The sequence below is a fragment of the Bos taurus genome, chromosome 23 (assembly GCF_002263795.3).
Source record: "Bos taurus isolate L1 Dominette 01449 registration number 42190680 breed Hereford chromosome 23, ARS-UCD2.0, whole genome shotgun sequence".
NCBI lineage: Eukaryota > Metazoa > Chordata > Mammalia > Artiodactyla > Bovidae > Bos > Bos taurus.
This window is the reverse complement of record NC_037350.1, coordinates 7,370,336-7,394,686: the sequence shown is the minus strand read 5'-3', so window position 1 is coordinate 7,394,686 and position 24,351 is coordinate 7,370,336. Positions and strand designations below refer to the sequence as shown.

Here is a 24,351-nt window from a genome sequence, read left to right as displayed (position 1 = left end):
TGGCGGGGGCGGGGGGCCCGCCAGGGGCCGAATGTCTGGAGCGGGAAGCGGGCATAAGCCTCCTCCAGGACTTCGCAGTAAAGGAAGGGTCGGGGAAGGAAGAGAAGAGGTAGGGGCAGACCGGTCCCCATTGAGGGCAGGGGATGAGAGGGGTACGGGGGGCGGGGTGGGGGGAAAAGATCGTGATAGGCGTCCCGTCTCCTCCAGCCTGAACTGGGGTTCCAGGACTTGGGCTGCAACTGCCAGGGGGTGGCCTGTGTCTGGGGCAAGGCCGCAGTGGGTCCCCTCACCCCCTCCCCCGGTTCCCCCTACTTCCCTGTCCTCTCCTTCAGTCCGTGGCCAGTCCTTATGTGGGCTCCAGAGTCGATTAGCGCGGACCCCCTCCCCTTCCTCCTCCTCCTCCCAGCCCCCTCCCTTCCTTCTGCTCTCCTCCAGCCCCTTTCATCGGCTGGCCCACTCCCCTAATCCTGGCCCCCTCCCCTAATCCCCCCATCCGACCCCTGGCCGGCTGCAGCTATTGTAAGGTGGAGAGAAAGGGGAGGGGGAACTCAGAGAAAGGAGAGGGGTGGGGGAGGGCCACCTGTTCCAAGACCCCCTCTCAAGGCTAGACTGGACACCAGGATGGGACCATGAACAAATCACCCTTGGGGACTGTAAGGACCCAGGGAATTGGGGGGAAGGGACTAGGGCTACAGGATCAGTGGCAGGGGTGGGACAGAGACCCCTCCCTCCAAAAGACCCAGAGTGTCACGCACACACAGGCACACACAGGGACACACACTCTCGCCTCTCACACCCGGCGGCGGGGGTTGCCCTGGGAGACCAGGCAGTGAAAGGGAACAATCCTTCGCAAAAGGGAAAGGAGGGGGAGGTGGGGAAGGGTCTGAGGACTTGGACACAAGAAGAACCGGAGGTGGCAGGGAAGAGGTTTTGGAATTTATTAGGGTCACAAGCACCCCTGCCTCCCATATTCAGCATTCCTGAGCCATACACAGCCACCCCTTTTGTAGCCTGGGAACTCCGAGTCCTCATCAGCAGGAGGCCAGCAGAGCAGTGGGGGGGGTGAGCAGAGTCCAGGGTCCTTGAGGCAGTTACATGAAAAGACCTCCTGGGAGGGGCAGAAACATTTGGACAGATGTGTAGGTGGAGACAAGCCGGCAGCAGGGGAGGCGCCCACTTCTGTCCCTGGCCTCTGGGAACTCCTGCCCTGCCCTTCCCTTCCCTTGGTGGCGCCAGGCTCCTCTCCTTAGCTTTCTCCTATCGTCTGGGTTCGACTTCTCTGCCCTCTTTCTCCCCACGATGGCCTCATACCAGTGACTTCCACTGATGCCCCTGTGATGTATCCACTGTCTTCAGATGCCAAGAATGCGACGACATCTGCCACATCTATGGGAGTGGAGGGGAGTGGGCAGAATCCTCACTCACAGACCCAAAGTAGCTGTCACCTCCCACCAGAATCCTCCCTAACCCCCCACTACCAATCTTGGTGAGACCCCCCCCCTCAGATACCACAGACTTTGGTATCTTCATTCAGTGCTCACCCTCAGGGTTCCCCATATGTGCCATTGGGATCATTCCAGTAACCTGTAAGGAAACACTCATGTGTGAGTGAAAGTTTCTTTTGTGGGTTTTCTGTAGGAAAAGGTGTGATTTTGGGGGGGGGGCGGGGGGCGGTCTTCATTCCCTGTGCAGTTGTTGACTATCTGCTGTTTGCCTTGCACTGGGCCCAGCATCCTCTCTCTGAAGCCCAGAGAGGCTGGTCTCCGAATGGTTCTGCCCTCCACCCACAGTCTCCTACCTTGTCCAGCACTTTCTGTGGCACTTTCTGGGTCATGGGTGTTCTAATGAATCCTGGGAGGACACTGTTACAGCGGATCCCGTGTCTGTGGAAAGGAGAGTGTCTGCTGACTCCAGAAAGGACTGAACACTGACCCCTTCCTCTGACTTTTCACATGCCCCCAGGCGTCTGACCAACCGTCCAAGTTCCCGGGCTGCAGACTGGGTCAGCCCAATCACTCCAGCCTTGGATGCTGCATAGTTTGTCTGTCCCATGTTCCCCACCTATGGGTGCGCCGGAGATGTGGGATGAGTCAGGGGTCACAAGGAGGGGCTCTCCTCTCTGTGCCCACTTGACTGGCTCACCTCCTCCCAGCTCAGCCTGACCTTGCCTATGATGCTACTGATGTTGATGATGGAGCCAGGACAGCCGCTGGACACGAGGGCTTGGGCTGCAGCCTGAGTGACTAGAAAGATGCCCTGGTGGTGGAGAGGGAAAGTCACAAGGCAGGAAGGATCAGTTGGGGTGACGGTCCTCCAACTCTTTCCCCAGGCTAGAGGACCCAGAAGTCACCGGTTCAGAGGTCACCACCACCTTGAGGTTGACAGCTATGACTTTGTCCCAGTTGTCCTCAGACATGTGGAGTAGAAATTCATCTCTGGTGATGCCCGCACAGGACACAACGACAGACGGCGGGCGAGAAAAGCAGGCCTGTGGAAGAGGGGGTCGGGGGTTACACACCGAGAAACCGTGTAGAGCCGAGGGCCGTGGAGGCAACGCTATAGGGCTTTAAAAGGGCGAGGGCGTCTTGCTTTCACCTGCACTTGCTCCAGCAGGCGCCTAGCGGCCCCTGCCTCAGACACATCAGCCTGGAAGGCGGCGTGGGCTCCGCGGGGCGCCCCCTCCTCGGTCCCCGGCCCTCCCAGCAGCTGCACCGTCTCCCGTGCTGCTGCCCCGTCCAGGTCGCAAGCGGCTACGGCGGCCCCCTCAGCGGCGAGGCGCACGCTGATGGCGCGGCCAATGCCGCCGCCCGCACCTGGGACGGGAGAGGACAAGCGGGCGCGGGGTCAGAGGTCAGTGGGGCGCAGAGGTAGTAAGACCTGGGCCGGAGATCAGGGCGACTGCGCGGCCGGACGGCAAGCCCCGGACGTCACTGTGGCGCCCCAACCCGCCCGGTAGAGGAGCCCCTCACCTGTAACCAGGGCCAGCGCGGAGCGCAATCGGAGCGGAGACGCCATGACGGCCGGCGGCCAGGCGGGGCTCCACGCTGGGCCACTCCGAGCGCAGAGGGGGCGCGGCTAGCGCGAAGCCGAGCCAATCGAATCCCCGCCGGCGGCCACGGGCGGGGCCGGACCCCGCCGCGGGGGCGTGGCCAGGCGCCGCTGCTTGGGGGACCTGGGGAGCCGAGGGAAGGGAGCCCCCAACCCCCCGAAAAAGACAAACACTGCGCGTGGAACGAAAGGTCCGAGGGCTTTATTTCCGGTCCCCACCACTCCTCTATTCAAAGTAATATAAAAGAATAGAAACAAACAAAAAAAAATTAGGCCGTGAGATTAGCAACTAGCCGTCCCCGCCCCACCCCCCAATCACTCCCAAATCAGGTCACACGATTGACGTTTATCCCCGACTTCTGCTACTCCCTTTGTCGAGGGCTCTGGTCTTCCCTGGAGCCTCCACCAACAGGCGGGAGAGAGGGAGGTGGGCCCTGGAGAAGCCTGTGTGTGGCAGCTTGGTCCTCTGTGAACAGGTGGGGTGGGGGACGTGGGGCAGGCTGCCATGACTCCTCTCTCAGCCTTCTGGCTTTAGTCCTCAAACCCAACAACATGGTCAGCACGTGCCCAACACTATGGTCCCTCTGGGCGTCATCCTCACCCCTGCAGCCCCTGTATGCCAGATCTTGACAGCCCTCAAGCCAAAGTCACCATTTCCCTAGGATACAACTCTCTCCTTTGGTAGATGTCCCAGGCCAGGACCCCCAGCTTCCACAGACCCCTGACCTGGAGGGCTTAGAGGCTAGAGGTTTGCGGCTGGTTTACCCCATCTCTCACTCGAGGTGGGCAATCAACACCATCATGACAACTCCCCCCAGCAGCCCCAGCACCTCCAGAAGTGACTGCAATGGTGATGCCTCCCTCAACAGCTCAGGCAACACCGACACCGTTGCTACATAGATAAAGCCACCAGCAGTGAATGGCAGAATCCAGCCAGGACCTGCGCCACCTGCAACTTCACTGCCCACTGCCCCTCCTTCAGTTAGAAGGGCACAGGCTGTGCCTGCCAGTGCCCCTACTGCCGTCAGTAGTTGCAGACGCATCGCCTGGTGGGCAGAAAAGAGAGAGAGGCACTCATCAACGTCTAAAGGTTATCAGTGGTTTAGACATGGCTGGAATGGTCTAGGTGTACATGAATTGGGTGCATGTCCTTGGAAACTAAAGAGTAAAGCAAAAAGAGGGGGGGCTAGAATAGACACTTTCTGAAAGATCTTATAACAAAGAGTTCCTTTTCCACAGACCTTCTGACTCAACAGGTCAGGGTAGGGGGCACGGTGTGAAAGACCCTTATACTATTCAAATGGTTTCTGCATCACAGTTCAAGAACTACTGAACTGCAAGACAAACGTAACTTCTTTTCACTACTAGAGAATCCACTGTCACCAATACAGGCATACCTCAGAGATACTGTGAGACCATCACAATAAAGCAAGTCACATGAATTTTTTAGTTTCCCAGTGCATATATTTATACTATCCTGTAAGTGTGCATAGCATTATACCTACAATGTAAGAGCTAATTAAAAAATACTCTACTGATTAAAAAAGGCTGCTGCTGCTGCTAAGTCGCTTCAGTCGTGTCTGACTCTGTGCGACCCCACAGACGGCAGCCCACCAGGCTCCCCCGTCCCTGGGATTCTCCAGGCAAGAACACTGGAGTGGGCTGCCATTTCCTTCTCCAATGCATGAAAGTGAAAAATGAAAGTGAAGTCGCTCAGTCGTGTCTGACTCTTAGCCACCCCATGGACTGAAGCCCACCAGGCTCCTCCCTCCATGGGATTTTCCAGGCAAGAGTACTGGAGTGGGGTGCCATTGCCTTCTCCATCACCTAAGCCTTCAGCAAGTTGGAACAAGGCAATGGCACCCCACTCCAGTACTCTTGCCTGGAAATCCCATGGACGGAGGAGCCTGATGGGCTGCAGTCCATGGGGTCGCAAAGAGTCGGACACGACTGAGCGACTTCATTTTCACTTTTTGCTTTCACTTTCATGCATTGGAGAAGGAGATGGCAACCCACTCCAGTATTCTTGCCTGGAGAATCCCAAGGACGGGGGAGCCTGGTGGGCTGCCATCTATGGGGTCGCACAGAGTCTGACACGAGTGAAGTGACTTAGCAGCGGCAGCAGCAGCAACATCAAAGATCACAGATCAACGTAACAAACAATAATGAAAATGCTTGAAATGTTGCAAGAACTACCAAACTGTGACACAGATGTGAAGTAAACAAACAGTGTTGGAAGAAAGGTATCAAAAGGCTTGCTCAACAGAGGGTTGCTACAAATCTGTAAAAAATGCAGTATCTGCTAAGTGCAATACAGAAACACAATAAAACAAAGTATGCCTGTAGTACAATTTCTTTGGAACTCATGAGTGGCAGTCTGGGTTGGGGCTAGGTGAGAGAGGGTAAAGGGCTTGAGGCAACCATGTTTGGTGTACGCCATCACCAACCTGCTTTTTGCTGCAGCCAGACTGGACCAAGATGGCAAAGTCTCCGACTTCATGGGGCACCTCATGGAGCAGAACAGTCATTGTGGTCAGGATCCCCAGCCCCCGGCCCCCTCGAAATGAAGCACCAATGGCTAGACCATCTGTGAAGTTGTGTGCCAGGTCTGCAGCCAAGTTCAGGTACCCTGATACACGCAGGTCTTTTACAGGAGAAAAGGAAGATGAAACAGTTAGAGGCATTCATCACCCCTAGTCCCAGCCATGATCAGCCATTATCACATCTCCCCAAGAAACCACTTCATATCCAGCTCCAGTATTTCCCAGACACCTGCCATCACCCACAGCACTATTTCCAGCAATCCACAACTATGTCTCTTGCCCAAGCCTATGGAACCCTGGCTCTCACCTGACCCTGCTTTCTCCTCTTCAGCATTCTGAGGTCTCACTGGCCCATCTTTGGGCCTTGTACTCCCCCCTCTCCTCTTCCTCAACGCCCCTGCCTCCTTTTCTTCTTCCTCTGAGCTCTGTTTCTCCTTCGAAGAACGCTCTGTACGTGAAGAAAGGAATTGGTGTAAGCAGAGAACAAAGATCTGCCAATGTATCCTCACGAGGATAGTCTCCCACTTCAGAACCTTAAAATGAGGAGATCCAAAGGTAGGCAATATGGCTTTCAGAAAGACTGTTCCTGGGCTCACCCTGTCTTCCATGTTCATGACTTCCATGTGTGTGACCATGAGCATGTCCATGTCCGTGACTGTGTCCATGTCCTCCTTTTACATGTCTCACAAATTTCTCCACCACAAGAAAGGCGACAATTCCACTGAGGACCCACAGTCCCACAGAGAGAATGGGGCCCTGGCCTGGGAATAGATGCATTGAGACATTAAGGGAGACGTGGATGCCAAACTCTTCCTCCCCAAGCATAGGAGAAGAACAGGAGAGAGAGACCTTCTCCAGCACCCCAACCCATGTCCCTACCCGCCCCTTCCTCACCACTGTGGGAATGTCCATGTCCTGGCTGCTCTGGAGGGTGGTGAGAATGAGGTTCTGGAAGAAAAGAGAGAAAAGGCCAGGTGAGGGAACCAAGCAAGGGGTGTGTATTTGCAGGTACAATGGAAGGTCAGGGGTCACAAAGGGGAAAGAACAGTCTTGCCCAAAGACTAAAATTCATTAAGATTTAAGGTAGAAGCGAAAGATCACTTACCCAAAGCATGAGGGATGAGGTGCAGGAAAGCATCTCCCAAGAGCCCACCAGAAGCAAAACTCAGCAAGATCTGGAGCAGAGAGCGGTGGCGAGGGGAATTTGACTCCACAGGAATAAGAAAGAGGACAAAAAATGGAGCTGCAGAGATCAGCACCGTGGCCCCCAGTGCCTGGTGAGGGAGAGTCAGGGGTTAAGAGGTGTGGGGTTTCCCAACAATACAGCATTAGCCTCCCTCTGCCCCATCCCCAGGGGACTCACATAGGCCCAGAGAGTGACAGTGTCCAGGTCCTGCTTGACGCCTGGAGCCCCAGACTCCCCAGAGCCTCCATGGCTGTGCTCATGGTCATGTCCGTGTCCTCGGTGGTGGAGGCTCTCATGGGAGTGGCCGTGACTATGTCCGTGGTGCAAATCCTCGTGTAAATGTCCGTGGTCGTGACCGTGGGTATGCCCATGCCAGATGCTCTCGTGAGTGTGGCCGTGGCCATGGGCATGGCTGTGTCCGTGGTGGAAATCCTCATGTGAGTGCCTGTGGCTGTGGCCGTGGAAGTCCTCGTGCAGGTCTTCGTACAGGTCTCCATGACCCCCGTGTCCGGCCACTAGCAGCCCCAAGGCCGCCCAGGTCAGCAGTCCCACGGCCACCCAGCGGGGGGCCCCCAGGCCTCTGGCCATCACGCTGACCAGAGGGACAGAGAGAGTGACTCCACTTGGCCCTCACTTCTACACCCATGCGGGGTCCGCTTTACTCCGTCCGCGCCCACCGTCCACTTCTATGGGCCGCTCCCCCATTCCGTTCTGTCCCCACCCACATTGTTCCCGAGACTCTCTTTATCCCCGAACCCCTTCCCTGATACAGGGCCCCCGGGGCTCCGCTCTAGGCTTTGATCCTCCACTTTATGGACTCTCTGGGCTCTCGTCTCTATGACCCGCAAGGTGAGGAAAAGGGCCTGGAAAGGACAGTAGAGAAAAGCAGAGAATTCTCACCGGCTCCGGGATCCTCTCCTCTCCCGGTTTGCTCGGACGTGGCAGTCCCGCCCCTAGCTCCCGCGAGAACTGGGAAGTCCCGTTCTACCTCGGTCCCAGTACCTTTACCAATATGGCCGCACTCCGGGCTGCGGGGATGCGGGCCAGCCCTGGCGCGCATGCGCGGACGTGGAGGTTATTTGAGGGGATGCCGGGCGAGACTGGCAACAGGCGGGAGAAGACCGCCTCCTCCGTTTCCAACTGGACGAGGGGGCGGGAACTAGCGCGAAGACTTCCCGTCTATACCAAGATGGCTGCCACATTGGCGCTGTCATTTTGGTACAGGGCCGGGCGAAGCGCTTAGTTTGACCTGGTTGAAGCCAGAGTCGTTTTCTCTGGGGCTTCCTCGTGCTCGGCTCGTCCCCCCGAGCGGTCCTCGGGAATCCCTGGTGCCGCTCGGCGTCCTTACACTCTGCCGGGAGTCATGTCTTGGGCTGCGCGCCCGCCCTTCCTCCCCCAGCGGCATGCCGCAGGGCAGTGTGGGCCGGTGGGGGTGCGAAAAGAAATGCATTGTGGGGTCGCGTCCCGGTGGCGGCGGCGGCGGCCCTGGCTGGATCCCGCGGCGGCGGCGGCGGCGGCGGCGGCCGGAGGACAGCAGGCCCCGGAGCCGGAGCCGGGGGAGGCTGGACGGGACGGGATGGGCGACAGCGGGCGGGGTGAGTGAGCCCGCAGACGGGCCCGGGCGCCGAGACCCCGACGCCGGCGGCCCCTTCCCCCTCCCGGGCGCTCTCCCGGGCGCCCCCGCCCCCTTGTTTGTAAACACGCGTCCCCTCCTCCCGGGGGCCGCAGTGCCCTGCCCCCGGGGCGGGGCGGCCAGGGGGCGCTTCCGCTCTCCCAGTGGCGGCCGCCGGAGGCCCGGCTCCCCCGCGGTCCCCGGCGCAGGGCCCCAGTCCTCGAGCCTGAGGACCCTGGACGTTGGGAGGCGAGTTCCGCGCCCTCGGCGGGGTCTCTCCCCTGCACGTTCGGGCGGCGAGCTGGGAGTGCAGAGGCTGGCGGGTTCCCCCCACGTGCTGCCCCACCCACACGAGACGCGTCCGGCCTGGGGTGGCCAAATTCACTACTTGGAGCTTGCCTCTCGTCAGCTCTCCTCTCGTTTGTCAGCCCCCTCCTCCCACCACGATTAGGGGTTCAGCCCTTGTTTGGCAGTAGGCTGTCTGGACTTGGGAAGGGGTGAGATGGGGGCGCGGTGGGGAAATCAGAGAGAGAGAATGAAGTCTCCCGTTGGGTGATCCAAGACTCATTTTCTCTTTTTGTCTCTCCTGTCTCTGTGTGTCTGTGCCTGTGTGTACCCTCCCTCGCCCCCCAGACTCCCGGAGCCCAGACAGTTCCTCCCCAAATCCCCTTCCCCAGGGGGCCGCTCCCCCTTCTCCTCCAGGACCACCCTTGCCCCCTTCAGCAGCTGCGTCCCTTGGAGGTTCTGGGGCTCCACCACCACCCTCGATGCCACCCCCACCACTGGGCTCCCCCTTCCCAGTTATCAGCTCTTCCATGGGGTCCCCCGGCCTGCCCCCTCCAGCTCCCCCAGGATTCTCCGGGCCTGTCAGCAGTCCCCAGGTGAGAGGTCGTGACCACTTAACTGCCTCTCCACTTTCGTTTCCTTGTTTTCTTCCTGACCCTAGATCCTTGTATGAACTTCCCTGGTGCACTGAACTTCTAGTCTTGGCAGGCTTGTGGTCCTTGTGAAACCCCTGGCCCTTCCTGAGGTGCCACTGAGCTTTCAGTGCACGCCTCCTCGCCAGTGCTATAAAAGAACCTACTATTCTTGATGTCCGTTTTGTCTATCAGTGATTTTTTTGCCTTTTTGGTCCCATCTGCCCTTCTGAGATAAAAGCCCTTTGGGGCCGCTGTGTTGCACAGTTTCAGGGGACCGTTATGTCTTATCTCTTCGGGGTTGTGCTCCAGGGGTGGCCTTTCCCAGGCACGGCAGTGTAGTGTTCTTTGTAACGTGCGGTGCAGGGCCCTGCCTAGGTGGTAGAGAATGATGTCCGTCCCCTCTGAGAGATTATCCTTCCCAATGAGTCTCCCTGTGACTTCCCTATTTCCCCCATCCCAGATTAACTCAACAGTGTCGCTCCCTGGGGGTGGGTCTGGCCCCCCTGAAGATGTGAAGCCACCAGTCTTAGGGGTCCGGGGCCTGCACTGTCCACCCCCTCCAGGTGGCCCTGGGGCTGGCAAACGGCTATGTGCAATCTGCGGGGACCGAAGCTCAGGTATGGGGCTCAGAGGACTAGCAGGAAGGAAGAGAGTGTGTGTACCACGTACCATCATCTGGGGGATTCCCAGGGGCTCGTGAGGTTTTGTTTGAGCTAGTGAACTGGGAGAGGCGTGATGAGAATTGAGGAACCTCCAGCTTAGATTTGGGGTGGGGGTTGGTCAGAGGGGGAAGGGGACTGGGCTAGGGTTTTTGAACCCTGAGAAGAATGGAACTGTATCATCCCTCACATCCTGGTTCACTAAGTTTGCTGGGGGTAGGGTGGGCAGGAGGAGGTGGACAGGAGCCCTAGTGGCCCAGGGTGTGCGTGCAGTCTCACTGTCCCTCCTCTCGTCTCACAGGCAAACACTACGGGGTTTACAGCTGCGAGGGCTGCAAAGGCTTCTTCAAGCGCACCATCCGTAAGGACCTGACCTACTCGTGCCGGGACAACAAGGACTGCACGGTGGACAAGCGCCAGCGGAACCGCTGTCAGTACTGCCGCTACCAGAAGTGCCTGGCTACTGGCATGAAGAGGGAGGGTAAGGGCCTGCCCCAGGCCTCCCCTTGTGTCCTGTGGGAGGAGGGGGAGGGAGCACTTCCGGGTCCGCCCTCTCTGGAAGGCGGGGCCCCTCTCTCTCCTCCAGAGGGCGCTGTTTCACTCATCTCTCCCATGCACATTCGCTCTCCTCCCTGGTACCCCGATCTGGTCCCTTGAGTTTCCTTCTTAATGGTTCTGCCACTCTGGCCTGAACCTCTGACCACCACCCACCCCCCTCACCCCAGGCTGGTGCTAGGATCACTTTTACTTCTCCAGGATGGTTTCTCTAGCTCCCCCTCTCTAACCGGATTAGCTTTTCTTCTCTTTGAACCCACCTTCCACTCTGGCCTCTGTCTCCGTGGTATCTGTGTTGGCTTCTCCAAACTCTGGGACTGTGCTCTCTTAAACTGCAGCCTTTACTAAAAGACTCCCAAAACATCTTTCCTCTTTTTTCTCTCTGTTTTATCTTAGTCTGATTCTGAAATCCTGAGAGAGATGCTTTAGGGAGTTTATGTTGGTCACCTGCCTCATTTTAGAGAAGATGAGCTTGAAGCCTGGCTTTCCCAAGGTCATGCAACAAAAGAGTGACAGGTCTGGGATCAGAATCCATGTCCCTGAAGACCCAGGCCCAGTGCGCCTTCTCCTGCCACTTGGTTGAGTCGGAAGAACACCAGATTTGCAGTTAGGAACACTTAGGTTTACATGTATGATGTGCCATGTATTGTGTGAACTTGGACAAACTGTTTTAATGAACTGCCTCAAAATCAATATCTTTAAAAACGGGGTCAAGAGCTCACAGGGTGGTTATAAATACTGGAATGAATGTTAAAGCACGCTTGGCATGTTTTTTAGTATGTAGAAGGCCTTCTGTTTAAATGTTAGTTTTCTGCTAATTTCTCTGTCCACCTCTTTTACTTCTTGGAGTAGTCATCTGTTCTTTCATAACTCCTGTGTCTAGACTGCCACAAATATGCCGTGGTTTCAAGTGACTTCCCCAATTTCTATAAATATCTTCTGAGTTAGGCCAGGAGACCCCGATATGGCCCTAAGGACACTTTGGAATCTCCTCACGGCTGGCTACTGACTCTCCATTTTTCTCTCCTCCTTCCCCCTCCCCCTTAGCTGTACAGGAGGAGCGTCAGCGGGGGAAAGACAAAGACGGGGATGGGGAGGGTGCTGGGGGAGCCCCCGAGGAGATGCCTGTGGACAGGATCCTGGAGGCAGAGCTTGCTGTGGAGCAGAAGAGCGACCAGGGCGTGGAGGGTCCCGGGGGGACCGGGGGCAGCGGCAGCAGCGTGAGTGCGCTCCTTCCTGCTGGGGGTGGGGGGCCGCGGGCTAGGTCTGTGCTGTCTCCTGCTCCCATCCCTTCCCCTCACCACGACTTCACACTGCCGGGGGCTGGAAGTGCCCCCAGACATGGTCTCTCACATCTGAGGTGGGCATGGTAGCATCCTCTGTTCTCACTCCCAAAACAGCCACAGGCAAGTCCCAAATTAACAGTTGTCTTCCTGAATGCCAGAAGAGCAGGAGTGGGTTCAGAAGGGGCTTGAAGAGATAAGGTGCTGGTTTAGTCGCTAAGTTGTGTCCGACTTTGCGACCCCATGGACTGTAGCCCCCCGGGCTCCTGTGTCCATGGGATTTTCCAAGCAAGAGTACTGGAGTGGGTTGTCATTTCCTTCTCCAGAGGATCTTCCCCACCCAGGCACTGAACCTGGGTCTCCTGCTTTGCAGGTGGATTCTTTATCAACTGAGCCACCAGGGAACTGTCCAAAGGGTTTATGGTGGGGGGTTTCCCAGTGTGCTTCAAACCTCCTGTAACTCTGAGCCCTCATCCCTGCAGCCAAATGACCCTGTGACCAACATCTGCCAGGCAGCTGACAAACAGCTCTTCACGCTTGTTGAATGGGCAAAGAGGATCCCCCACTTTTCCTCCTTGCCTCTGGATGACCAGGTCATATTGCTACGGGCAGGTCAGTGACCATGGACCCCTCAGACCTCTTGTCTTTGGACCCCTCTTGGACCTCCTGACCTTCAGGGACCCCAGAGACCTTACCTTGCATTTTCAGGGAGCCAGTCTCGTTGACCTCACCCCCTCTTCTCCCCTTCCCTCAATGTGCTCTCCATCCCGTGGCCTCGTCCCTGGCCCCTGACCCTTGTGGCACCCCACCCCCCGCCCCCCCAGGGTGGAACGAGCTGCTCATCGCCTCCTTCTCTCACCGATCCATCGATGTCCGAGACGGCATCCTCCTCGCCACAGGTCTCCACGTGCACCGCAACTCAGCCCATTCCGCAGGCGTGGGAGCCATCTTCGATAGGTCAGTGGCCCTCAGCTGGGCTGGCCTGGTGGTCGAGGGGGCGGGGCTATAGGCTGGTCCGTGTCCAAGGCTGGCTGAGCTGTGACCTTTGAGTGACCTGCAGGTCCCTCTCCAGGGTGCTGACAGAGCTAGTGTCCAAAATGCGGGACATGAGGATGGACAAGACAGAACTTGGCTGCCTGCGGGCAATCATTCTGTTCAATCCAGGTAAGAGGAGGGCTGCCCCTGTTCCTCAAGACCCAGGCAGCCTTGCAGCCGCCTCTTCTTCGGAGACTCCTCAGTTACCCAGCTGCCCCCCTCAACCTAGAAATCTCCCAGCTGACCAAGAGGAACCCACATTCGTTGAAAAACATCCCCTTTCCAGTCCCATCCCCGAGACCCTTTGTGCCCCGCTCCCCTGGCCAGGCATTTGGTGAAGGGTGTGCAGGTGGGGCCCAGAAGGAGCATCGTGTGGGCCCTGTCTCCGCATTTGTCCTGGTTTGATTGGCCCTCCTTCCTCTTCCTCCTCTCTTCCTGCCATCCCAGATGCCAAGGGCCTCTCCAACCCCAGCGAGGTTGAGGTCCTGCGAGAGAAAGTATATGCATCCCTGGAGACCTACTGCAAACAGAAGTACCCTGAGCAACAGGGCCGGTGAGATAGCGCTGAGGGGCCCCGGGCCCGCGCTGGGGTGGGGGTGCCACCGGGGCGTGTTCAGGGCCCGCGTGGCCCCAGCTCTTACTCAGCATCTCCCATGCCCTCAGGTTTGCCAAGCTGCTGCTGCGTCTTCCTGCTCTCAGGTCCATAGGCCTTAAGTGTCTAGAGCATCTGTTTTTCTTCAAGCTCATCGGCGACACCCCCATCGACACCTTCCTCATGGAGATGCTTGAGGCTCCCCACCAACTGGCCTGAGCCCACTCACAGACGTGCTGTTCCTCATGCTGGGGGAGGGCACAGCGGCGAGGGATTCTGGGCCTTCGGGCCGGGTGGGGAGGGACTGTGTTCCTAGAATCTTGATGGGAAGGAGGAGCACAGGGCAGAACTGAGGCCTCCAGGGGGTGTCCCTAAACCCTGCAAGGGTTTGCTTGAGGTCCCAAGTCAGAGGGACCCAGACCTGGTGGGCCTCTCCCTGCGGCGGCCTCGAGTCTCCGAGTTTGGCTCTGCCATGGTCTGGGGGGCTTTCAGAACTCCAGCCTGGAGTGGCCTCTCCTCCCCCAGCACAAAGCCCTGGCCTTGCTCCCAGGTCCTTGCTTCTTGTCGTCTTGCCTGACTCGGCATCCCCATCCGAAGAATGGAAAGAGAACTCCCGCAGAGATGGACGTTGGGGGGCAGGCCCCCCAAACTGATGGACATGGGAGGCAAGCTCTGACAGGCCTTCCTCTAACCCAGCCTGGCAGATGGGGGCTTCTCTGGAAGGAAGGGACCCTGTCACTGTCTCCTGGCCAGAGTCCTGTCTCACACTTCCCCACCTCCAGCAGTCAGACTGAAAAAGGTGGTGGTGGTGAAGGGGTGGTGGGAACCCATCTGCTATTTTTAATTTCCTCGAGGACAGAGACTTGCAGTTAGACTCAAAGAAGTACTGTACTTCCCCAGGTTGACTAAGAGATGCCAGTGGTGGAGGTGGTGTCTGGGAAAGGCAGGGGCCGGGGTGCTCTGGGTTCTCTGCGGCTCTTATGTCTGTCTTGGGGAAGGGGCCTGGGCTGAGGGCAGGGCCGGGGTGGTGAGTTGTCCTCAGGCCTTTCCCGTTTCAGCTCCCCCTGCAGCCCCGGGCTCACCCCGCAGAGCCTGGGACACTGAGTGTCAGGGCCTGATTGAGGGGAGATGGCCGGCCTGCGGAGGTGGGGTGCTGGGGCTGCATGACTTCTGCCCGGCGGCTCTTCTCTCCGGGGTTCTCTTCCCCTGTCTTTCACTCACATAAAATCGCTTTCAAATTAAAATCGCTGTTTTCTGGACCGAGGTGACTGTCTTGGGGGTGGGGAGGAACGCCGCCCCTGGCCGCGGGTGGGAGGGTATCCGGTGGGGCGTGCTCCCTGGACGCCGCTGCGGCCGCCGCCGTAGTTCCCTGGGGCTGGGAGGCGGGCGCGGGGGTGGGGGGACACAAGGCGCGCTTTGTGGCGAGGGAGGGGGCCGAGGGTGCGCCGGCCGGGGCGGGGCGGCCGTGGAGGAGGGCGGCCGGCTCTCAAAGGCTCCTTGTTCCCCGGCGCCCTCCCAGCGCCAGCGGGCGGCGGCGCCTCGGCTCGCTCCGGGCGGCCCTCCGGCCACGCCACGGGCTCCGGGCAGACCCGGCGCCGTGCCCGCCCGTGGGGGCGCCCTGGGCGTAGAGCGCCGAGGCCTCCTCCGGCGTTGCCCGCCTGGAGGCGGCCTCGTCCCCGAGTGACCCCGATTCCCGGACTCTGCCAACCCGTGTGGCCGCCCCCCGCCGCCCCCCTCCCCGACTGGATGCCTCTCCACCTGGGCTCCAGGACGCCCTTACGTGGTGCCCTCCCCTCCATCCCCTGGGACCCGATCAGCCTGTATGTGTGTCTGTCCAGTCTCGGGCCTCCCCTCTAGCGCACCCCCGCCCAGCCTTGACGCCCCCGCTCCCCACGCTGCCCGCGGCCGTCGGGTTGCAGGTCCCCAGTCGCTATCTATAGCGGTGTCTATAAATACCCAGCTCCGGGCCGGGCTCTGTAATTACAGCGGGCGGGCCGGGCAGAGGGGAAATAATTATGGAGACCAGATGGGGTGAGGGGAGGTAGCGACCCCTGGGCCCGTCTCTCCCCTCCCACTACATCCCGCCCCGGACTCTGCTGAAAAGGGGCTCTGGGTCTCCAAGGGGGAGGATTGGGGGAGGGGTCTTGTGACTGGACCTCTGGGTCCCCCCAAAGTAGACTAGGGAAGAGATATTGGGGTTCCCCGAAAAGAGCATCCTAAAGTACAGGCCACTGAGTCCCTGCGAGAAGCAGAGGAGAGCAGCCCGAGGGCTGCGAGGGAGGGTTCCCGTTCGCGCTCCCCCCCAACCAGGTGGAGATAGGGGGTGGGGTTTCCCTTGGTGGCTGTGGGCGGGCGGTTGGAGGCGGGGGCTGGGCCGGGGGCGGGAGCGAGCTGGGGGCTCTGGGCCGCTAGGGTGGCCGGGGACACACAGGAGCGGCGGCCACCGAGGAGGGAACAGCGCCGGAGCCCCGACGGCGCCCCACTTAATGGAGCTGGGTCCCTGAGAGCCGTGGCCACCCGGCAGCCTCCGACTTCCCCAGGAGCCCGGCGTGCTCGCTCTCTTGCAGCCTCGGGGTACCCAGCGCCACCGGCGTCCCCTGGTCCCCGGGACCGGGCGTTCCGGGTGCCAGCCATGGAGCGGTGCAGCCGCTGCCATCACCTCCTGCTGCTGGTGCTGCTATTGCTGTGGCTGAGCGCCGCCCCCGCCTGGGCAGGTAAGCGGAGTCCCAACGCCTGGGTCGTCGGAATCAGGCTGGAGGTCCGCATGTCCTCGGGACAGGGGACAGCGGATATGTAGGGACGAGGGGGGACGCTTCTGGGTCTGAGAATGGGATTTGGGGCGGTCAAGGGTCCAGGCTGGAGGGCAGGACACCTGGGTCCCTTGGAGCCAGAATGGAGATTTGTTTTCCTCTCTGAAGTGACCAGGGGAGGGCAGGTAAGGCTGAATGGTGGAGGGTCACTGAGTGGGGCTGGATGCTGGGGTCCTCCAGCAGGGCCAGTGTGGTCCAGCCAGGTGCTGGAGTCAGGGGCAGATGCGAGTGTTGATGGATGGGAGGTGCATGTCTGTCTTCTTCCTGCCCACATCTGTGGGGTGTGAGGGCGAGCATCCTTGGATAGGAGCAGAGCCCGGTAGGTAGAGAAAGAAGGGGTACCTGGACTGTTTGTCTCACTGGTTCCCCCGACAGGATCCCCTTCCCCCTCCGTGCCCTCGATCCTGCCACGCGGCTGGCTCTGGGGAGCCGTGGGGCTGACTGCCAACAGGACGGCCGCTGGACAGGCCAGGATCAGGTGTCTGAGGCGGGAGCCAACGCTCTGCATTCCTGCCCTGCCCCTCCCCCTCTGCCCAGCCGGGCTCCCCTGGGACTCTGGCCTCCACAATCCCAACCTTTTCCTTCTTTTCCCCGGGATCCAGAAGTCCTGGCTCTGGGGAAAGGGGGTTTGACGTCGGAGAGGAGGAGGCTGAGAGTACCTGGGTACTAGGCAGGCTGGAGTAAGCCCCCCCACCGCAAACCCTGGAGACTGATTGGCATATAACTTGACTATTTATTTCTTCTGGTCAGAAAAGCAGCATCAAGGATTTAGATTAGATTTCGGAAGGAAGAACTTTCAAGACAGGAGGAGCTCAGGGACAGAAAATTGAAGTACGGGATGTCTGTAGACCCTAGGAGTTTTTTTAAGAGAGAAAAGGGATCCTTTAACGTGGAGGCAGGGAGGTGGCTGAGATGACTCTCTCTTATTTGGGGGCTGAGTGGGTAGAGGTGGGACTCTGGAGGGAAGTGGGTTAGTGTGGAATTCATCAGAACTGGGCAGAGTGGTGGGGGTGATGGGGTCACCAGTGGGGAGATTGGGGCAGACTGAGGCCAGAGCCAGGGGGGCCCCTATGTGACATGAAGTAGGAAGCCGGGTGGGCAGACCTGTGGCTAGGCCGTCTATAGGGTTGAGCTGGACTCTCCTGGGGTTTGGTAGAGGGTGGGGGCCCCTGAGGTCTCCTTGGCCTGGGGTCTCTGTGAGTCTCTGTGTCTCTGTCTTACTTACCCTTCGTCTCTCAAAGCGGCCCTTGTGTGTTGATGTTTGCGGAGCTGCCACACGCGGGGGCCAGGCTAGGGCAGGGAGGTGGGAGGGGGCAAGGCCGTGGTTTCCCGGCTTCTGGACTCAAAGGGCCTTTTCTCTGCCTGCCCGCCCCACCTCACCCACCCCACCCAGCTCTGCGCTCCTGATCTCTCTGGCCCCTGCCCTGCCCCACACTTCTCTGAAAGTTTTGCTGGAACTTTCTTTGGTTTTCTTCCAATCTGGAACTGATGGTGTGAGCAGCGTGTGTTTGGGGGAGTGAGGGAGAAAGAGGTGACCTCTGTCTCCTGGGGAGTTTGAGCCCTCGGAAGCCGAGTTCTAGGTGGACAGGGCTGGTGGCCTGGCTCTAGAATCTTTGGGCCACGGGTGGCGGGGGTGGTAGGGCAGGGTCGAAGATCCAGGTGTGGGGAGCTTGCCCGGGTTTTGGGCAGAGGACTCTGATGGGATCTGCAGATGTGTGGCTCTGGGCCCTGGATCTGCTCCGGCTCTGCGTGGCAGCTTCAGGCTCCCCGTGTGCCCCCCCACCCCAGCCCATCTCCCCAGCCAGGGGCACAGGCTCCGGGGCTGGCTCCTTCTTGTATCTCCTTTCTCTGTGTGGTCGGAGTGGCCCCCGCCTCCCCCAAACACGGGGCCTGCAGCAGCTTGACGCCCCCTCTCCATAGAGCTGCCTGTCTACCCCCTCCCTGGTGGCCCCCAGCCCCTCCCGTGCCCAGGATGATGGCTTGCCCAGATGTTGTTTATGCTGGAGACACTGGACAGAGGCCAGAGACCCAGAGACCGAGAGGAAGGAAGAGCCAGAGAAAGGAAAAGATGGGTAGAGGGCGAGGGAAGCAGAGGAAGATGGAAGAACCAGAGAGAGAGACCAACAGATACGGAGACCGACAGAGCACGTGAAGGGGAGGCAGGTGGAGAGTTGGAGGAGAGAGATGAATAGAGAGACTTCCCTGGTGGTCCCGTGGTTAAGGGGGCACGGGTTTGATCCCCGCTGGGCAAATAGGGTCCTACATGCCAAGCGGCACAGCCAGAAAGTAAATAATAAACTGATTAAAATAGTTACTCGGGCTTTCTTTAAAAAAAAAAGAAAGACAGAATAGAGATTCATAGGCTGAGAGATGGAGACAGGGAGAGCGTGAGGAAGGCCGAGGCTGGGAGGAGGGGTGGTGGTGGGCATGGAGCTGAGTGCAGGCCCAGCGCTGCCTTTGTACAGGTGACTTGGTTTCCCATCCATGCATGCTCTTTTCAGAAGCGTGGAAGGGCGAGGTTGACTTACATCCTGCAGGGAGTTTGAGCCCCAGGAACCTGATCTCTAGACCCCCAAAGTCCCCTGTGCGTGCCCCCCTGGGAGTGCGCGCCTTGCCCTGACCCTCACAAACTCTCCCAGGCACAGCCCCCGTGGACGTGCTTCGGGCCCTGAGGTTCCCCGCCCTCCCTGACGGTGTCCGGAGGGCAAGAGGTATCTGTCCAGCTGATGTGGCCTACCGAGTGTCCCGACCCGCCCAGCTCAGTGCACCCACCCGTCAGCTCTTTCCAGGTATGGGTGACCTACCGAAGCAGGGATAACTGCGGGCGAGGCCGGGGGGTGGGATCAGAGGGGAAGGGGTTGATGGCTCACCTTGCCTCTCCCTCCCGCTGTGTGTCTGTGTCCCAGGAGGCTTTCCCAAAGATTTCTCTCTGCTGACTGCGGTCCGGGCCCGCCCGGGCCTCCAGGCGCCCCTCCTGACCCTCTACAGTGCCCAGGGCGTCCGGCAGCTGGGCCTGGAGCTCGGCCGACCTGTCCGCTTCCTGTACGAGGACCAGACTGGGCGGCCGCAACCGCCGGCTCAGCCTGTCTTCCGAGGCCTCAGCCTGGCGGATGGCAAGTAAGTCAGTGCACTCCTCTGGCCTGTCAGGACTGTCTCTTAGGAGCTCCCCTCTGGTTCCTGCTCCCAGAACGCCCACCCCCTAATCCTTGTTGTTCAGTAGCTAAGTCGTTTCTGACTCTTTGTGACCCCTTGACTGCAGCATGCCAGGCTTCCCTGTCCTTCACCATCTCCTGGAGCTTGCTCAAACTCATGTCCATTGAGTCGGTGATGCCATCCAACCATCTCATCCTCTGTCACCCACTTCTCCTCCTGCCTTCAATTTCCGCCCCCTAATCTAGGAAATCCCTTTGGGCCACCACTCGCTTACCCACTGCCCAAACTTTAGTCAAGTCTCTTCTAGCCCAGAGTTTGGGCTTCAGAGATTAAATCCTGGTGCGTAGGACTACCTTGTACCTTGGGCAAGTTACTCGAGTGTTTTTTTTTTCTTTTATTCATTTTTATTAAAAAAAACTTTTGATTTTATATTGGAGTATAGCCAATTAACAATGTTGTGATAGTTTCAGGTAGATAGCAAAGGGACTCAGCCATACATATCTGCTTGACTTTTTTGAGACTTGGTTTCTATGTCTGAAAAATAGGGATAGTAGAATTATGAAAATCAAATGAGAAAGTGATTGCATGGTGCCTGGGGTGTTGTAAGCACCCAGTAAATGGTAGCTACTGTGACTGCTACTGTGTTACCATTGGTTTGTCAGCCTTTTCATCAGCAGCTCCCCAGCTCTCGTGACTTTCCTCCCGTCAGTCAGTCACTGGAACCTCTCCCCACTCCCATGACCAGGTGGCACCGTGTGGCTGTGGCTGTGAAGGGCCAGTCTGTCACCCTCATAATTGACTGTAAGAAGCGAGTCACTCGACCCCTCCCCCGGAGCGCCCGTCCAGTACTGGACACCCGGGGCGTGATCATCTTCGGTGCTCGGATCCTGGATGAGGAAGTCTTTGAGGTAACCGCAGCAACTAGAGAGAGGACGCTGGTCCTGTATCTGCGTTCACTCCCCTCCTGACCTCAGTACTCCATCTTCCTGTGTCTTGACCCTTCACTTTTCCTTTCATAAATGTCTATTTCTACTTCCTCTCTTTAGGACTACTTTTTTTTTTTGTAGAATTAAGTGCCCGTTTATATGGCAGGATTGTCCATAGTCATTTATTCCGTCGGGCCGTTTTCATTAGTCTACCCATCCATCCACTCCCTCAACTGATCCATCCACCCATCCATCCACCCATCTGTTCATTTACATACTCACCCACCTACTCAAGCATTTGGGCTTGTATTCTCCCACCTGCCTATTCTTCCCCTGCTTAGCCACTCCTTCCTCTAAACCACCCATCTATTCATCTGTCCTTCCGTCCATCCATCCATCCGAAGTCATGCATCCATCTACTCATTCATCCATCTGCTCATCCACCCTATCTGCATGTGCATGGAAGGACACATGCAGGCATCCCGTTTACCCACCCATCTCTTCAACCCCCGACTCTCCATCCAGCCATTTCTTCACTTCTTCCATCTACTTCCATTTCTATCTACTCTATGCCTCTCATTTTCCTCTGTATCAGTCCACCCATACATACATTCACTCACTCATCATCCATCCACCCTCTCATTCAGTCAAGTGTCTGAGCCCCCATTCACCCACCCAGCCATCTATCCATCTACCCATCCATCCGTCCAGGCAGCCACCCAGCCAGTCAATGTTTTCTGAATACCTGCTGGCTCAGAGCCAAGGGGAACGCCGAAGAATATCATCAGATCTCTATCATCCCAAGTTCTGCTCTGGAGTTGAGACAGTATTCCCAAGCTATAACCCACCCCCGAACAGGGTTTGCTCAGTACCACATGTGGGCACAAGTATATGCCATTGGAAATCATAATTGGCTTCCTCCCATTTCTAGAGGTCCAGAGAATTCTTATCATCACTGCATTGGAAGGTCAAAGCAACTAAGGTTGGGTCTCCAACCTTAGGTCTCCAGAAGCCACTGTAAACAGGCTCATGCATGATCACATGAGCAGGGTGTAGGCCAAGAGCTGAACTTAGGGTGGAAGGCGTGAAGTCTAGTCCTGATTCTACCACTTGGCGTGACCTTGGGCCAGTCATCATCCCTTGGAACCTTTATGAATTCACTGTGCTTGGAAAATGAGCATGAAGATCCTTGTCCTGCTGACTCTGATCCTTGTCCAGCTGTCTAGTTGTTGTGAAGGTTCAATGGGATTATGAGAGAAGGTCCTTTGAGACCTGGAAAGAAACCATGCATGTGGGCGGGCTGGTGCTGGCTGTCTCCATCATGTAGTCTAACCTCTGACCCATGTCCCAGGCTCTATGCTGCGTCTCTCTGAAGCCCTCTCCACCTGCCTCCATTCCTGTCCCTTCCTCTTTGCAGGGTGATATTCAGGAGCTTTCCATCATCCCGGGAGTGCAAGCTGCCTACGAATCCTGTGACCAGAAGGAGCTGGAGTGCGAGGGGGGTTGGAGGGAGAGACCTCAGAGACAGCCATCGCACAGAACGCAGAGATCTCCGAAGCAGCAACCACCAAGACTTCACAGGCCACAAAACCAGGAACCCCAGGCACAGGTGAGGGAGCTGGGTGCACCCCAAACTGCAGCACGCCCCGGGGAGGGAAGCCGCCACCACAGTGCCCCAGGGGAATTCCCCCAATGGCCCAGAGCCCCCGTCCAATGTTGGGCTCCTGTTCTCCCCCCCAGTACCCCCTCCCCAACCATCCCCTCTATTGCCATCACCCTGCCCTCCTCCCAGTCCTCATTCATCAACCTTTTTATTTTCATTTAAAAATAAAAAGTCGTTATGAAGAATTCGTGGCTGGGCACTGTGTCCCCTGCTTGTGTCTCCTCCTCTGCTAGTCTTCCTGGAACTGTGTCCTTGGGTTTTCCATCTCTTCCTTGAATTAAGAGATTGGGAGGCCATGGAGGGTGGGGGTGAGAATTGGGGGATGTGGGCAGAGGTTGGGAGAGCTGAGGAGGGAGAGACAGAGACAGGAGAAGTTGAACTGAGGAGACCCAGGAAGAGATGTGGAGAAGGAGTAGGATGTAGAGGCCTGTGCAAGCTAGCGGGCAGGGCCCTGTCTCTGGCCCCTGCTTGCCCCAGGAGGGGCAGGATCGGGGGCTATTGGTGGGGGTGGAGGGAAGGGCAGGGAGGCTCTGAGTGGGGTGGAGTCCTGACAGCTAGAGTGACAAGTGTGATCTGGGGTCAGTGGTCTGAAGGTTGGAGGCTCAATCTCTTAATCACGTCTGCTTCTGTCCCACATTCGGGACTCACCCCCCTTCCCACCCCGCTTCCCCACCCCCCTTCCCATCCTCCTCCCCACCCCGCTTCCCACCCCCCTTCCCACCCCCCTTCCCATCCTCCTCCCCACCCCCCTTCCCATCCTCCTCCCCACCCTGCTTCCCATCCTCCTCCCCACTCCCCTTCCCATCCGCCTCCCCACCCCCCTCCTCACCCCCATCTCTCTCCTGACTCCTATCCCTCCATCATCCCCAACTCCCATCCACCTCCTCTTCCCCCCTCCCCCTCTCCCACCTGTTCCCACCGCCCCTCCCCCAACCCCAGTCCACTGAGTCTCTCTACTATGACTACGAGCCCCCCTATTATGATGTGATGACTACGGGCACCACCCCTGATTATCAGGTAAACTTGAGGGACCCCTTCCCTTGCCCTGTTCTCCCCACCAACCCCTTGCAAACATCTAAGACACGGTCCTCCCCTTCCCACTTTGGGGAGAGCCACCTTGTATCTAGATTAAGGGCGTGTGCTCACTGGCCCTCCCGTGTCTCTCCACTGCAGCGACCTCCAAGCCCCAACCACAGGGCTCCCCCTCCCCCCAGGGGGCGTCGGACCCCTCCCCGAAAGCCTGCCCCTCCTGCCAAGAGGTCAGCAGCCCGGCAGGCGTCCCCCTCACCAGGCCAGAGGCCTTCTCGAAGTGGAGGTTCCAGCCCAGCCCGGGGCCAGCCTCCCCTCTCCCGGCACCCAGCTCAGCAGGCAGCTCCCCCCACTGCCCGGGGCCCCCCCAGGACCAGAGGCAGCGGTTACCGGCAGGTAGAGCCGGGGCATCCAGATCTCTGCCCCCGAACCTCTCTGACCTCAGAGATTCACTCTCCCTAAACTGTACCCCCTCCAAAGGGGCTGCAAGATCTGAGATTGCCCCCACCCCCCAGCACAGACAGATGCTGCCCTCAGGACGGGCCAGGACGGGCTGCTGCTTGGCCTCCCTTACCGCTAACCTCTTTCCTCCTTCCCGCCCTCTGCTCCTCTCCCCTCGCTTCCCCTTGGGGGTAGGACCCCACCCCGGGTGAAGAGGAAGGAATCCTGGAGTCAAGCCCTTTGCCACCCCCTGAGGAGGTAACTCCATCCCCACCCTCGCCCCAGCTAGGGGTGGTGGGCGTCTGTGACCTGCTCCCCTTGCCCTAGGTCGTCTTGATGAACCAGCCCCTCTTCTGGCCGGAGGGCTCTTTGTCACCTTGTTCACGATGCTCTGTCTCCTGGTTACTCCAGATCTTTGAGTCTGCTTGTCTCTCAGGACAGCCATTTTTCTCCAGTGTCCATGTCTCCTGCCATGATTCTTTGGCTCTAGGGTCATCCCCTTCCGTGTTGATGTTAGTGGTTGTACTTCTGTCACATTTCTGTTCCCAGGAGCCATTTTTTGTCCAACCCTGTCACTTTTTGTCTTTCCACCAATTTCTTTGGTCATTCCTTGGGCCCCTTCTTCCATCGTTATGTCCATGGACTGTCCACTCTGTGTCCAGCCCTCCGGCCACCCTTCTCGTTACCCCTCATTTCTTCCAACCACACCCACTTTCTGGACCTCTCTCCTTGTTGGGGGCCTTTGATGGCCATCCCCCTTCTCTACAATGGCTCCCCTTGCTCTTCTTGGGAGGAAAATGGCCCCCATCACCCTCAGTACCCCTTGGGCTGGAAGTCGTCACACCCTGGGGTCCAGGGGAGACCTCCTCTTAGCCCTAACGCCCCCGTCTACCCCT

General features: G+C 58.4%; 4 protein-coding genes and 1 long non-coding RNA gene across 16 annotated transcripts in view; 2 read left to right on the top strand and 3 right to left on the bottom strand.

Annotated features, from left to right (window-relative positions):
* Nucleotides 1-914: 914 nt before the first annotated feature.
* On the bottom strand, nt 915-3,031 carry HSD17B8 (hydroxysteroid 17-beta dehydrogenase 8). 2 transcript variants are annotated; one of them, NM_001046324.1, is made up of 9 exons: nt 2,970-3,031; nt 2,596-2,813; nt 2,372-2,488; nt 2,164-2,256; nt 1,976-2,061; nt 1,799-1,883; nt 1,542-1,584; nt 1,312-1,386; nt 915-1,108 (listed from the first exon to the last, which is right to left on the bottom strand). In NM_001046324.1, the coding sequence occupies exons 1-9, from the start codon at nt 3,013-3,015 to the stop codon at nt 1,092-1,094; spliced, it is 780 nt and encodes a 259-aa protein (NP_001039789.1). In that variant the 5' UTR covers nt 3,016-3,031; the 3' UTR covers nt 915-1,091. The 2 variants fall into 2 exon arrangements, with proteins under 2 accessions (NP_001039789.1, XP_059736362.1); XM_059880379.1 differs by having other exon boundaries at nt 2,143-2,256; nt 2,970-3,029.
* A 197-nt stretch (nt 3,032-3,228) lies between these two features.
* On the bottom strand, nt 3,229-7,726 carry SLC39A7 (solute carrier family 39 member 7). Of its 2 annotated transcripts, XM_005223259.3 has the most exons (8): nt 7,678-7,726; nt 6,955-7,369; nt 6,697-6,865; nt 6,486-6,539; nt 6,188-6,352; nt 5,899-6,039; nt 5,496-5,692; nt 3,229-4,094 (listed from the first exon to the last, which is right to left on the bottom strand). In XM_005223259.3, the coding sequence occupies exons 2-8, from the start codon at nt 7,363-7,365 to the stop codon at nt 3,822-3,824; spliced, it is 1,410 nt and encodes a 469-aa protein (XP_005223316.1). In that variant the 5' UTR covers nt 7,366-7,369; nt 7,678-7,726; the 3' UTR covers nt 3,229-3,821.
* Nucleotides 7,727-7,812: 86 nt separating this feature from the next.
* RXRB (retinoid X receptor beta) lies at nt 7,813-14,692 on the top strand. Of its 2 annotated transcripts, none has more exons than XM_005223208.4 (10): nt 7,813-8,372; nt 9,023-9,270; nt 9,770-9,926; nt 10,270-10,449; nt 11,571-11,743; nt 12,289-12,418; nt 12,631-12,763; nt 12,867-12,970; nt 13,289-13,394; nt 13,505-14,692. In XM_005223208.4, exons 1-10 carry the CDS (start codon nt 8,141-8,143, stop codon nt 13,650-13,652), a joined length of 1,611 nt encoding a protein of 536 aa, XP_005223265.1. In that variant the 5' UTR covers nt 7,813-8,140; the 3' UTR covers nt 13,653-14,692.
* Nucleotides 14,693-15,842: 1,150 nt separating this feature from the next.
* The window catches only part of COL11A2 (collagen type XI alpha 2 chain), a 29,483-nt gene continuing 20,974 nt past the window's right edge, over nt 15,843-24,351 (top strand). For 2 of the 9 annotated variants that reach the window (XM_005223246.5, XM_010818042.4), the window contains exons 1-6: nt 15,844-16,147; nt 18,883-19,032; nt 19,150-19,360; nt 20,142-20,304; nt 21,740-21,931; nt 23,651-23,713. In XM_005223246.5, the coding sequence (XP_005223303.1) occupies nt 16,066-16,147; nt 18,883-19,032; nt 19,150-19,360; nt 20,142-20,304; nt 21,740-21,931; nt 23,651-23,713 (861 nt within the window). In that variant the 5' untranslated portion in view covers nt 15,844-16,065. 9 annotated transcript variants of the gene reach the window in all.
* LOC132343598 (uncharacterized) lies at nt 21,123-22,918 on the bottom strand. The gene is made up of 2 exons (XR_009492498.1): nt 22,815-22,918; nt 21,123-21,594 (listed from the first exon to the last, which is right to left on the bottom strand). It is a non-coding gene; the product is annotated as an uncharacterized lncRNA (long non-coding RNA).